Source organism: Geotrypetes seraphini, chromosome 7 (assembly GCF_902459505.1).
Source record: "Geotrypetes seraphini chromosome 7, aGeoSer1.1, whole genome shotgun sequence".
NCBI classification, from domain to species: Eukaryota; Metazoa; Chordata; class Amphibia; order Gymnophiona; family Dermophiidae; genus Geotrypetes; species Geotrypetes seraphini.
Window position 1 is genome coordinate 154,185,452 of NC_047090.1, and position 15,213 is coordinate 154,200,664.

General features: G+C 43.6%; 1 protein-coding gene across 3 annotated transcripts in view; it reads left to right on the forward strand.

The window, feature by feature from the left end:
• The window catches only part of AKT1 (AKT serine/threonine kinase 1), a 368,034-nt gene that overhangs the window by 195,105 nt on the left and 157,716 nt on the right, over positions 1-15,213 (forward strand). For all 3 annotated transcript variants that reach the window (XM_033951246.1, XM_033951247.1, XM_033951245.1), the window contains exon 6: positions 9,500-9,631. In XM_033951246.1, the coding sequence (XP_033807137.1) occupies positions 9,500-9,631 (132 nt within the window). The remainder of the gene's footprint in view (positions 1-9,499; positions 9,632-15,213) is intronic.

Here is a 15,213-nt window from a genome sequence, read left to right on the forward strand (position 1 = left end):
AACCAGGCAACAAAGGTAGGAAAACAATTCTATTTCTTTTTTTTTTCTTTTCTTCAGGATAAAGTAGTATATTAGTTGTGTTGATAAAAATTTATAAACATTAGAGGCTCTGGTAGAAACCCGTTTACAAAGTATGTATTCTTCCCATTTTCAAATAAAGTCTCTTTGCTTATTTGTAAATGGATTTCTACCAAAGCCTTTAATTCAGTAGCATAATTAAATGAAATAACTATTTCTGAAGTTTATAGGGATGGGCAGGGACGGAGGGGATTTCTCGCGGGGACAGGTGGGGACGGAGGGGATTCCTCGCGGGGACGGGTCGGGATAGAAACATAGAACATGACAGCAGAAAAGGGCCACGGCCCATCTAGTCTGCCCACACTAATGGCCCACCCCCTAACTACCTCCATGAAGAGATCCCACATGCCAATCCCATCTTTTCTTAAAATCTGGCACGCTGCTGGCCTGAATTACCTGTTGTGGAAGATTATTCCAGCGATCAACCACCTTTTCGGTGAAGAAATATTTTCTGGTGTCGCCATGAAATTTCCCACCCCTGATTTTCAATGGATGCCCTCTTGTTGCCGTGGGTCCTTTAAGGAAAAAGAGATCCTCTTCCACCTCGATACGGCCTGTGACATATTTGAACGTCTCAATCATGTCTCTCCTCTCTCTGCGTTCCTCGAGTGAGTACAGCTGCAACTTACCCAGTCGTTCCTCATACGGGAGATCCTTGAGACCTGAGACCATCCTGGTGGCCATTCGCAGAACCGACTCAACTCTCCGCACATCTTTTTGATAATGCGGCCTCCAGAATTGTACACAGTATTCCAGATGAGGTCTCACCATTGATCTGTACAATGGCATTATGACCTCGGGCTTACGGCTGATGAAACTTCTATGGATACAGCCCACGATTTGTCTAGCCCTGGATGAAGCTTTCTCCACTAGATTGGCAGTCTTCATGTCTTCGCTAATGATCACCCCCAAGTCACGTTCTGCTACAGTCCTTGCTAGGATCTCACCATTTAGGGTGTAAGTCCTGCATGGATTTTTGCCGGCAAGGTGCATGGCCTTGCATTTTTTGGTATTGAAACTTAGTTGCCAAGTCTTTGACCAATGCTCCAGCAGGAGTAGGTCCTGCATCATACTTTCGGGCACTGTGCTTTCATCTGTTGTGCGGTTGTCTACTATGTTGCATAGTTTGGCGTCATCGGCAAATAATGTAATTTTACCTCGAAGCCCCTCAGCCAAGTCTCTTATGAAGATGTCCAGGACAAATGTCAGGAGGTTCTGCTTTACGCAGCGAGTGGTGAACGCCTGGAATGCTCTTCCACAGGAGGTTATTAAGGAATCCACTGTGCTAGGATTCAAAGGCAAATTAGATGCACATCTCCTTATGAGAGGCATAGAGGGATATGGGTGGTAAAACTACATCAGGTGTATACCTGACTGGGCCTCCGCGTGTGCGGATCGCCGGACTCGATGGACCATGGGTCTGATCCGGAGATGGCAGTTCTTATGTTCTTATGTTAAATAGGATCGGGCCCAAGACCGAGCCCTACGGCACTCCGCTGATCACCTCCGTCGTATTGGAGAAGGTACCGTTTACCACTACCCTCTGAAGTCTACTGCTAGGCCAGTCCCTAACCCATGTGGTTAATGTTTCACCCAGTCCCATCGAACCCATCTTGCTCAATAACCTGCGGTGTGGGACGCTATCAAACGCTTTGCTGAAGTCCAAGTACACGACGTCCAGGGACTCCCCTATATCCAGCTTTCTTGTTACCCAGTCAAAGAAGCTGATCAGATTTGATTGGCAGGACCTTTCCTTCATAAAACCATGTTGATGGGGATCTTGTAGATTCTCCTCGTTCAGGATCATATCCAATTGGCGTTTGATTAGTGTTTCCATAAGTTTACTCACTATCGATGTGAGACTCACCGGTCTATAATTCTCAGCCTCTGTCCTGCATCCCTTTTTGTGGAGTGGAATGACGTTAGCCATTTTCCAATCCAACGGGACTCTTCCTGTACTTAGGGAAAGATTGAAGAGCGCGGATAACGGTTCCGCCAGGACGTCACTCAACTCCCTGAGCACCCTGGGGTGTAGTTTGTCCGGTCCCATAGCTTTGTTCATAGCTCCTTGTAGACACTGCTGGGTGTAAACTTGAAATTTCAAAACGGGTCTTTCGAGTTTTCCCTCGTCGGCAGCTGAGGGCCGGATCCCAGCGCTTCGCAAGTGAAGACCGAGCAGAAGTATTCATTTAAAAGTTTGGCTTTGTCGGAGTCCGATTCTACATAGTTCCCGTCGAGTTTCCTAAGGCGTACTATCCCATCTGTGTTTCTTTTTCTGTCACTAATATACCAGAAGAAGGATTTATCGCCCTTCTTGATGTTCTTCGCAACGTTCTCCTCCATTCGGAGTTTGGCCTCCCTGACTGCCGTTTTGACTGCTTTTGACTTTGCCAGATAGTCTTCCTTGGATTCTTGCTTCCCTGATTGTTTGTAGAGGATGAACGCTCTTTTCTTCTTTTTTATGAGGTCTGAGATCTCCGCAGAGAACCACTGTGGTCTATTGTTTCTTCGCCATTTACTTACTGATTTGACGTAGCGGTTGGTTGCTTCGTGTAAGGTTGATTTCAGAGTTGACCACATTATCTCTACATTATCTGTTTCAGCATGGTTTTGCAGTGCCCGATGGACAAAATCTCCCGTGCTTTCGAAGTTTGTGCCCTTAAAGTTGAGGAACTTGGTTGATGTGCTTGACTTAGTGAAACCTTTCCTGAAGTTGAACCATATCATGTTGTGGTCACTGGAGGCCAACGTATCGCCTACCGAGACCTCTGTGACACTTTCTCCATTGGTGAGTATTAGGTCTAGTATCGCCCGATCCCTAGTGGGCTATAATACCATTTGTCTGAGTCTCGCTCCCTTTATAGAGGTTAATAGTTTCCTGCTGCTGCTGGTCGTAGCGGAAAGATTGTTCCAATCCACATCAGGCATATTGAAGTCTCCTAACAATACTGTGTCTTCACGCAAAGTGATATTCTCAATGTCTTCGACTAATTCTATATCCATGTCCTCCTGTTGTCTTGGAGGTCTGTATACTACACCAAGATACAGGCATTTGTCCTTCCCCCTAGCCAAATTCACCCAGAGGGATTACCCGGTGTACTTGACATCTGCGATTTTGGTAACTTTGATGTCCTCTTTTGTGTATAGTGTTACCCCTCCTCCCATTTTGCCCTCTCTGTCCCGCCGAAGTAAGTTGTATCCCGGTATAGCCATATCCCACCCATGGGAGTCCGTGAACCAAGTCTCGGATATCACCACCACATCTAGGTCGGCGTTCCTCATTTCCGTCTCTAATTCCAGAATCTTATTGCCCAAACTGTGGACATTAACGTACATAGCCCTCCATACCTTATGTTTGCTATGTCTCTGTGTAGATATTCCTGCTTGAGCTAATTGGACTCCTCACGGGGACGGGTGGGATTCCTCACAGGGACGGGTGGGATTTCTGTCCCTGTGCAACTCTCTAATCTGGACACAGGAAGGTAACAGAAAGAGGGGAAATTATGTGCATGGGGGCATGGGGACAGAGACATAAAGGGGACATGCCATGGGGATGGTATATGGACATGGGGGGGGGGGCAATGCCAGATACATAGAGGAGATATTAGAAATGGGGAAAATAGGAACACAGAAGCTAGATGGTTTGTGGGGATGGGACAGGGACCGAGCTCGCAGGCTCCAGCGGCTTGCATAAATTACATTGTAACGTGCCACGAAAATAAGAGGGAGAGAGGTAGATAGATAGGCCACGTGAGAGGAGTTGAAGGGTGGTAGAAAGGAACAGATGGTAAAGGAGGGAGGGAAGGGTGGTGGTGGCAAGGAATAGAACAGACATTGAAAGAGGGTAGAGAGGAACAGACCCTGAAGGGAAATGTGGAAGACAGAGTGGGGAGAAGACGCTGAAAGGGAAGAAGACAGATGCCAGACTATGGGGGAGCGGAGGGAAGAACATGGGTGCTAGGCCAATTGGGAGGGGGGGGGTGAAGGGAGAGGCACAGTAACAGCAAATGGAAGACGCAGAGAGAAGACACACAGTGGATGGAAGGAATTGAATGAGAAGATGTGGAAAGCAGAAACCAGACAACAAAGGTAGAAAAAAAAATTATATTTATTTATTTATTTTTTGCTTTAGGATAAAGTAGTATATTAGTTGTGTTGATAAAAATTTATAAACAAAGCCCTGCAAGCTGAACATCTCTTTTTCTAGTTCAGCAACCAGAACTTTGATTTATAAGGAAGGAATAAACTAAATGTTGCAGTACTAAGGCTTATATGGATGCTGCGGGGACGGTGACAGTGACGGGGCGGTGAAGGGAATGGCGGTGAAGGGGACGGGGGGACGGGGCAGTGACGGGGACAGATTTTTTCCCCGTGTCATTCTCTACCGCCGTGTGAGCGGACTAGTGGGCATGATGGACCCCTGGTCTGACCCAGCAGAGGCACTGCTTATGTTCTGTGCACTAACACTGCATTTCCTGGCTGTTAAATCACTTTTTACTCTGTCCTGTTCTAACTGCATTGTGTGTCTATCCTGTTACATTACATTACATTAGAGATTTCTATTCCGCCATTACCTTGCGGTTCAAGGCGGTACCCATTTAATTTTCTCTTTTTCTAATTTTTCTGTCTGTGCTCTGAGCTCATGGAAAGGAATGTAAGTGGAGGAATTTCTGTAATTACCTCTGCCATGCCCTCTGTTTCCTGTGTGTGGTGCTTTCTTGTATTGGAGTGCTCCTTCAGCACGCCACCTCCTAGCTTCTGATACTGAAATAATTTGAGCTGGCTGGGACTTCCACACACCCAGTAAAGTGTCAAAAGGGGTAGCTTTATGGTCCTCTGAAAATAACAGAAGGTGTTTAGTAATCTGGGGGGATAATAATTCTAATAGAAATTCTTTATGCTCTCTCTGACCACCATAATCTGCTGAACTGGGCAAGTGTTCATGCTCTTTTTAAGTATAGTGTTTATTACCCACACCCTATATGCAAACTGCTCTAGTGTATCACTTGGCAGGGGTGAAAGAGTTCTAAGTACTTGCAGGGAGGTGCAGCGAAATAGTTGTTCGATGCCCATCTTTACAAACTGGTATGGATGAACAAGAGATCCAAATTTATAATAATGTGGACCCAGGGCAAGGTATATAAGCTTATCAAAATCTACATTGTTCCTTTTGTATTTCCCTAGACCCCGGTGAATCAGTATGTCAGTAGCCCATTTGCACCATTCATTTGTGTTAAAAGGCATAGGGCCCACTTTCTCAACTATTCTTTCAATGTCACTATCTTTCATATGTCCCTGCAGCATTACTGTTACTGGGCTGGGTCACTTATAGGGGCACTATTGGTATTGCTCTGGCATGGCAGTGAATTTTCCTTATCTTCGTTTATCGGTTCTTCCTCCTGTTCTACGTCTGTAGCTATTTTATCTTTTTGCTGGTCTGCTACAAAAACTGTTCTGTTTCTCTATAAATTGACTACATGGATTATAGGGTGAAAGTGTCAGTGGTGCGGAAGGCAAAATCTGTGAGGAGACAGCATTAACCTGTCCCTGTGAGGCACATTTTGACTTTAAATACTTTAATTCTGCCTTAGCCTCTTCTAATTGTTCATTTACAGCTAAAAAGGAATTTGTAGTTTAAACAATTTGGATTCTTAGCATGGATATATTAATTTGTGCCTCATCTAAGTCTTTGGACAACTGATGGCACTGAGTGTTCAAGTCAGTATTTTCTTGTCTGATACTAATAATTCCCCTACATAGGCCTTGAATGAAAAGGCACTTTTGTTTATTTGTTTTCTTTCTAAACTCCTGAGAATGATTAACCATTTGTTTCTGAATATTGTACCATGTGTGTTTTGGAAAATTACCCTCATAAGGACCCTGCCCTTCTTGTCAAAATATTTCTGTACAATATCTGTGAGTTCTTGAAAATCAAAAGGGTTCATATTTGAGGCTGCAGAAGTCTGCCTTGGTTCGTGGGCCTTGCTCATATATTTATATGGCCTTCTAAATGTCCCTGTCTGTGTGTAGCCTTTGAGACTGAAATGTTCCCACTTATGAAGGAGAGAGACTTTAGTTAATAGGTAGAAAAAAATGAGGTAAAGCATATTAGGCAAGAGTCACTGGCATAAAAAATACACTTATGCCCACACTGGTTACTACCTGAAATTTACAGGCAGAAGTTTAGGAGGAAAAAATATAAGAAGTTTGTTAGAAGAGGAGAGATGTCAGCTGCTAATTCCAGTCCAATGTGCATTGGGCCTTTCACCAGGGCAGAGACTGACAAGAAATAGAATTAAAAGCACAAGGTAAAAAAAAGTAAAAGTTATTAGTACAGATGTGGCGTGTCTTAATGGAGTGACTGTTTTAACTTCAGACCATGCTTTTCTTCAGAGCAGCTCAAATATTCTTACATGCAACACACTCTAGCAAGCCTATAATAGCAAAGCATAAAAATGCAAACAGGTAAAACTACAAAGACTTTTGATAGTAAAATCTCACCAAATATAAAACCCAAAATATTACTGGAACTTTTCACAACTATGTCATCCAGTCTAAGGGTTTCCCAAGGTCTTTCAATTTCTATCTCACTCTGTCTATACTGCACAAGGCCTTTTGAGTGGAAAATACCATCTCTCACCTTGTCTTATGCAGCCAATAATCCTATTTCACAGTGCATACAAGAAAATATCCTGCCTGTTCCATACAAGGAAAAAAAAATTGAATTCTACTTACCCAGTTAAAATCGTCAGGAAGGACTGAGACGAGCCCCCAAAATGTAAGGTTGGACCCCCCCCCCCAAAAAAAAAAAAATGTAAGGTTGGAGGGGTTATGTGAGGTGGCCTTACAATCCACCAGGTCCGAGTTCAGTTCCTTCACAGAAATTTCATTAGGGAGTAAAATCACTGAGAAAGACCACTAACAGTGTTTGCATAAAGAATAGATATATTGTACAGAGAAAGCAAGATTCATAAAAGTTACAATTAAGCATTACAATTAATGAGAGAGAGACTGCTTTTGTGGTCTTGTGAATGAGAGAATAGGTGCTGTGAGGACAGAGAGGTAGAGAGAGAAGTAGAGAGAAAAAGGAGGGTGTGTCTGGGGGGGTGATGTTCCAGAGATAGAGCAAGAGAAGGGGGGTTGAGAGGGGGCTTTTTATAACAAATAGAATCTATTGAACTTCAATAGAATCTATTGAAGTTAAGTATCCCCATCCTTAGTAAACTTTCTGAAACAATAGTTAGTTTCACTGACCAGGAAGGTGAGTGAGGTGTGCTAGACTGGAGAAGAATAAACTGGAGTCAAATGTAATTTCCAGTATGCCTCTGACAATGTGCACCTGAACCCATTGTATATCTTAAGCGCCAGACATTAACACATCTTCTTAACACCTTTTAGCTGTCTTTATCACCTTTTTACTGCCAGGTCCTTTAATCATTGATTGAATTAAGGTTGTCTGCAATGACATTCTCTAAGGTCAGACATGAATGATATGATCTCCCATAGGCCTTTGCTGACATTGGTTAGGCTAACCGAAAATGCTGATTGCTAGCAATGCTGGGGCTGACAATTTCCATTTCTCAGTGCTACCATTCAGTCTGGCAATAACAACTCACACCTATACCAAGGTGATGGGTCATTGTAGCAGTGAACCTGCACAAGTCAGGGATCCAGGTGCATCCATACTTGGGCAATTGGCTGATTAGAGCTCTGTCAAAAAAGACGTCAAGAAAGCAGTATGTGGTGTGTTGAAACGTTCCTCTAAATATCTGTTATAACAACGACCCTCTACATCCTTCCTTGATTACTTGAGTACTGCCCTATCCTTAATCCTTGCTTCCATGGCAGCTGGGTGTTAGTGGTGGTGATGAAAGCACCACATACTTAGCAGTATTTTCGCTGTCAGGCCTCTTTAGTGTAGATTCATGGTTTGATTTAGATTTATCTGCCCAATGATTCTGGGGTTTTGGAGTCCTATTTAGAGTGCCATGCTCAACCCTCATGGTGGTTCCAGTAAGCTTATGCCAAGGCTGGTCATCTTACTCAGTTATCTTACTGCTCCACTTGGTAGTCAATGGGGGATTGAGGCAGGGCCAGTTAGGCTGGCTTGGCTTGTTAACCTGGAGGAAGAAGAGAGTCTTAGGGCTGTGGCTGTCTTGGTTCACTTAAGGGGCTAGGCATGTGAATGCTCCTTTGACAGTAAGTCCCAGAGTGGTAGCTTATGCCTAAAAGCAGTATGCCTTCTGATGTCTCTGCTTCTGTGTTGAATTTTGGCTGTGGTGGTTGAGGTCAGATTGCCACCTTGATAGGACAATGTGTACTAGAGCCTAGTCATTTTCCTACCTAGGGTACTTAAAGCTTTTGTTACGGCCCATTTGTCTGGACTGGTCAGGCAGAATATAAAAAGTGAAATTAATTTTGCTAATTTTCCTTTTCCTGAGTTTTGCTAGACCAATCTTGAAAACCTGACTGGCTGGGTGTGTCCCAAAGACCAGGTTGAGAAGCACTGACTTAGTGACAATGGGAATCTCCTGTGCCTTTCGAAGCATGTCTCCTGGGAAGGAGTTGTGTAGTCCTGACGAGGCTGGAAGCTCTATAATCTGCTTTATAGTATATTGGCAAATTCCAGGGCTGTTCCATTCCTTATTTTGTTGATGCCATTGGCTGTTTTTTGCCTCCATCTGATGGTTGAGGGGTATAATGTACTCCTCTGGACTGGTCTAGTGGATTTCAAGGAAAGGAAATTAGTAGGTAAGAACAAATTTCACCTTTCACTTGTAGAAACCAATCTATCCATAGCTGCTTATACTGTACTCATAGAAGGAGCTTTAAACTGTGTTGCACTCGGTACTTGTGCCAGACATGCATAAGATTACGTAGGGAAAACAAAATATAAAACCATAGATTTGTAATTATCATAATATTTGAGACAAAATGAATTTGCTTTGTTTACTTTCTGGGGGGGGGTCACATGAATATTTAGCTGTTAAAATGGGGATATGTTGGAGAAAAGTTTAGGAAGCAGGGACTATTCTTAGTTCAACTTTCATAATGAAGTATGCTGCTTGAAATCTTTTTTTAAAAAGGGAAAGAGTCTTTCATTTTTATAATTATAGGTCATTGTGTAATCATTCCTAGTAGTCTGAAAATTTATGTAGAAGAAATGTCATAGGTTAATGCCCACATATAATACTGTGTTCTGTTTACAGTAGATTCTAGCTAAGCACTTGTCACAAGGACATTCCAACTTTATTAAGAGAACAGTTGCTGTCCTAGGGGTTTTGCTTGGTTTAATTATATGGAGTGTCTTTCAAGACAAGTATGCTGTATAACATTTTTTTGTACATTTCTTAACATTTCATGTTGTATAGTATTGTCTTGAAGTTTTGCAGTAATACTGGTTTATTTTTTTCTTCTAAAGACTATGAATGAGTTTGAATATCTTAAGCTGCTGGGGAAAGGTACCTTTGGCAAAGTAATTCTAGTTAAAGAAAAAGCAACTGGACGCTACTATGCTATGAAAATCTTGAAGAAAGAAGTTATTGTTGCAAAAGTAAGTTTCATGTTTATTAAAATTTGATATACTGCCTTATCAGAAATCAAAGCAGTTTAACAAAGTTAATATTTATTTAAAAAGGGGGACAACAAAACATCAAAAGCAATAGACAGAGGAACAGAATATCGACAGACAGACAGTGACAAACTAGAACAAAAGGAGACAGGGAGGAACTACAATATTTGGACAGAAAAGAACAAAGAACGGAAAAAGGTGGGGGGAATGATGAGCTCAGCCAGAGAGGCTGGACCACCGTAGACTTAAAACATCCTTAAAAGCTGAAAACTTTTATCTTCGACAATTAAATCTTTATGCCCCTCTCTCAAGACTTTCCTTCTATCCTCCCTTGCCTTTTCCCCTCTCTCTCTCCTTTCACTGTAAGTCGCCTAGAGCCTGCACAGGTTTGTGCAACACACAAATGGAAGATTAGATTAAAAGGAAGATCATGATTCAAACCCATCTTTGAAAAGAAATGTTTTTAAATTGGATTTAAATTTTTATCCCAGGACAAGCAGGCAGCATATTCTTAACGCATGGGTGACGTCACCGACGGAGCCCCGGTACGGACACTTTTAACTAGAAAGTTCTAGTTGGCCGCACCGCGCATGCGCGAGTGCCTTCCCATCCGACGGAGGAGTGCGTGGTTCCCAGTTTCTTCGTTTCCGCGGAGCGAAGAAGACGCATGTGTTTTCAACGGCTGTTGAAAAATCTAATTTTTGCCTTCCCGCTCGCGAAATTTTCTGCTTTTTTGTTCTTTTTACCTTCGGGTTTCTTTTCCGTTTAAAAAAAAAAAAAAAACAACAACTTTGCTTTTTTCTTTATTTTTCAGGCCGGCCCCGGCGGGGCCTGTTGCCACCATACAGGCCTCCGGTTTTGATTTTGCAGAGGCCGTGTTTCCCTTCATGCCCCCTCAGCCGGGCTTTAAGAAGTGCCAGCGGTGTGCACACCCGATCTCTCTCACTGACCCGCACAATTGGTGCCTACAGTGCCTGGGTCCAGAGCATCGGGCTGACACCTGCACCCGCTGTGCTACTCTGAAAAAACGTACATTAAAAAATAGACAGATCCAACAGAATATACTTTTCGGTACCGGATCTGCCATGGAATTGGCTGCGCTGTCCATGGCACTGACTACTTCGACGCCTGATCCTTCCTTGGGGTCGCTAGCACCAGGTAAGCCAGCTAAGAAGCCTTCCACTTCCCTTGAGCGCCCTCCTGCCACAGCGGCAACGCCGGTCCTCCCGGCATCACGCCGACCCCGCAAACGCTCCGCCCCGATTTCGGTGAGTGCCTCGTCATCGGCCTCCTCATCGCCGGGGCATGGAGCGGCACCTATGGTACCGAAAAAGAAAAAAGCGGTACCGGTGCCTCCTCTGGACGACTACATTGCGGCCATACTCCAAAGCCAATTGCAGGAGCAACTACAGCAGCAACTCCAACGCCTGTTGCCAGCAATGTTGGCCCCACTCCTTCCGGTAGCGGACCAGCCCGAGCCTCGCACCATACCACCGGTGTCGACCCCATCGGTACCGTTGAACACGTCCATGCCGGTGCTCGCGGCTGAACCACTCAATCCTCCCGTGCAACCACGCTCTGATGCCGACCCTCCCCGACATCAAGACCGACACCGGTCCCCCCGAGACCGGCACCGGCACCGATCTTCCTCCCCCGGTACCGCCTCGATGCGCTCTGGCAAATCTCTCTCTAAGACTCGCCACACTGAGCCATCCACACCACCGTCCCGTCCTGCACACACCGACGTCAGGGACCCGGACTTATGGGAAGAATTCCCTCCCGGTACCGATGATGAGGCTTCATCAACGGACGAGGAACCCTCGATGGTCGATACCGGTTCCAAACCTGAACAGCCCTCATTCACCAAATTTCTACGGGAGATGTCGGCGGCTCTTTCTATCCCATTGGAATCCGACTCTAAGAAGTCCCAGACTTTCCTCGACGCCTTAGACTTCGAACAACCCCCCAAAGAGTTTTTGAAGTTACCCGTCCATGACATCTTAAGGGAAACCTTTTACAAAAATTGGGAAAACCCTCTCATGGTACCGGGAGCCCCTCGAAAACATCGAGGAAATCTGCAAGGCTGCTACTTGGTCCTCAGTTCACACGTTCACTACTCACTACTGTCTGGATACCTTCTCCAGACGGGATGGACACTTCGGCCAATCTGTGTTACATAATTTATTTTCCTAATGGCCAACCATCCCTCCTCCCTCTCTGTTAGCTTGGAGGTCACCCATGCGTTAAGAATATGCTGCCTGCTAGTCCTGGGATAAAGCACAGTTACTTACCGTAACAGGTGTTATCCAGGGACAGCAGGCAGATATTCTTATGTCCTACCCTCCTCCCCGGGTTGGCTTCTTAGCTGGCTTATCTTAACTCCTCCGTCGGGCGGGAAGGCACTCGCGCATGCGCGGTGCGGCCAACTAGAACTTTCTAGTTAAAAGTGTCCGTATCGGGGCTCCGTTGGTGACGTCACCCATGCGTTAAGAATATCTGCCTGCTGTCCCTGGATAACACCTGTTACGGTAAGTAACTGTGCTATCTAGGGCCATGATCTCTTTAACTGGCTTGGGGCAGAATTCCAAAGTGAGGGGGCCAAAACAGAGAAGATGCTGGTTCTCATGGTATTGATGTGCCTTAGTGAAGTAGATTTTGGTTAGAAGAACGGAGGGAACAATGAGAAGAAAGAGGGATCAGGAGCCTGTTAATAAATTCTGGCTGGCGTGCGATCTTAGTTTTAAATGTCAACAACATAATCTTGTAAGTAATTCAATATTCAGTGGGCAGCCAGTGAGCTTTAACCAGAAGAGGAGTGACATGGTCATATTTGCGAGCATTAAAAATGATTTTTATGGCTGTGTTTTGTACAATTTGAAGACACCTTATTTCTTTCTTGGTGATACCTTTATATAGCGCATTACTGTAATCTACACATGAGATAACCAATGAATGAACAAGGGTGTTAAGTGAAGACTGGCCAAGTAACTTGGCAAGAGAACGTATCATGCAGTCGATAGAAACATTTCTGAACCACAGAGAAACAGAATATTTAATAACATAACATAAGAATATTTAAGAACATAACATAAGAGTTGCCATACTGGGACTAAAGGTCCATCAAGCCATTACCGTGTTTCCAACAGTAGGTGATACAGTTCACAAGTATCTGGTAAGATTTGAAGAGTAAAACAGATTTTATGCTGCTTATCCTAAAAATAAATTGTGGATTTTCCCAAGTCCATCTTAAAAATGGTTTCTTTACTTTTTCAAGAAATTATCCAAGTCAGTGTGTGGGGAGGGGAGAAGGGGTCAAAATGGAGAACAGCGTGTGAGAAAGTTCACAGCGTTATTACATTTTCTTACTGTTTTTCTTCATGCTGGAAGTTTTACCATTTGAATAATATGCTGCATTCTAAAAGAAAGGGGACAGCCCTTACCTCTTCCCTAATACAACCAGTGGTCCAGCAGTTGCTTGAGTGCCGAACTCTCTCCAGCCCTTGGGATGCCCTGCGGGGGATGACTGCTGCGATGGAGCTGAGTGAGGGAGTGCTTGACTCTTTAGGCTCAGATGTTTCTCCGTCTCTCCCAACGATCTCCATGCCTCTATGTCCAGCAGAGGCGCGGAGTGGAGACGTTAGCCCCCGGAGAGATGAGGAGGAAACTCTGGAGCTGAGTTTGGGTGGAGCTTTAGCCACTGGAGGTCAGCAGAGCCTGAAGAATGCCGAGGGAGCTGGAAACCTGGCACCAGGGACAGCAGCTACACTGGAAACCCTTCTGATGGCCATACAGAAGTGGATGAGACAGTAGAAAAAATGGCGCAGGTACTAGTTGTAAAAGTAGACACTTTCTCCTTAAATAAGGAAAAAGTTAAACAGGATTGAAAAGGAATCATCTTTATTAAAGGTCTCTGTTTCTACCATCATTAAAGACCAGAATTTTATCTCATGAAAAATTGAGCAAATTGAGAATTACAACAGATGCCTTAATCTTAGAGTTCTAAATTGTCCTAAAATTCAATCAATGACTCCTATTGAAGTAAAAAAAAATTTGGTTGAAATTTTGAATTTTTCTTCGGAACTAATTCCGCCTTTAAACAAAGTGTATTAGCTACCTTTTAAAAGTGTGGCAACAGGTGGTGTTCTATGAATCAAGTTGTTCCCCCTGAAGGTGATTTATATAACCTTACAGAAATTCTTGAAGACTCGATGTCTGATATTAAGGAGAGAGCTACTCTACTGGTTAATTTTGTTTTTAAACAGGATCGTTCCTCTGTAATGAGATTATATTTTTTTTTAAATGTGGTTCTCCTTTTTGTGGTCAGTGAGTATAGATATACCCAGATGTAACAAAATCCACTCAAACAAGACGTAAATAATTTCTTCTAATGTGGGAACAAACAAAGAAATTAGATGCCTCATTCTTGTTGGCATACCTTTGTAAGTATGTCATTAAATATTTGGGTTTAAAGTACGTTTTTTTCCAGCCCGAACACCTATGATCTTTTTTGAACATTAAGAATTTATCCAGTGGAGTGGTTAGAAGCACAGAATAAAATACTGAGGGATAAAAAGCCATTTAAACCTTTTTAAAGTTAAAATATACTTTTATTCTCTCTTTAATTTCTAGACACTACCCCTCTAATATTTTGGGGGTCTAAGGAAGAATCTAAGCTATTATTATTTTTCTTCTTTTGATTATGTTTCATGTTAGATATGTAATATATATATATATATAATTGAATAAAAATTAAATTTAAAAAAATAAATTATCCAAGTCTTTTTTAAAATCCTGGTAAGCTGTTTTCATCACATTTTCTGACAGCAGATTCCATAGTTTAATTACACATTAACTGTGAAGAAAAAACTTTTCTAGTTTGTTTTAAATTTACTACTTAGTAGCTTTCATTGCATGTTACCTAGTCTTTGTGAGTATACAAGATATTCACGCCTACGTGTTCCACTCCACTTAATGTTTTAAGAACATAAGAACATAAGCAGTGCCTCCGCCGGGTCAGACCATAGGTCCATCCTGCCCAGCAGTCCGCTCCCGCGGCGGCCCAAACAGGTCACGACCTGTCTGAATCACCAGAAGGGGCTCCCTTGCCACCTTGGTTTCTCATTGAAGTCCTATCTTCCCATCGAAGTCCTAACCCTCCGGTCTTGCACATGCACGACCTGATTGGGTTTCTATACTTATTACCTGGTTAGCTTTCTATACTTGTGTTACATCCCAGCACCTCTCTCAGTATCCCACAATCCCTTTATCCCTCAGAAATCCGTCCAATCCCTGTTTGAATCCCTGTACCGTACTCTGCCTGATCACTTCCTCCGGTAGCGCATTCCAAGTGTCCACGACCCTTTGTGTGAAAAAAAACTTCCTTGCATTTGTTTTGAACCTATCTCCCTTCAGTTTCTCCGAATGCCCCCTCGTACCTGTTGTCCCCTTCAGCCTGAAGAATCTGTCCCTATCCACCCTCTCTATGCCCCTCATGATCTTGAAGGTCTCTATCATATCTCCCCTGAGCCTCCTTTTTTCCAGAGAGAAGAGCCCCAGCCTATCCA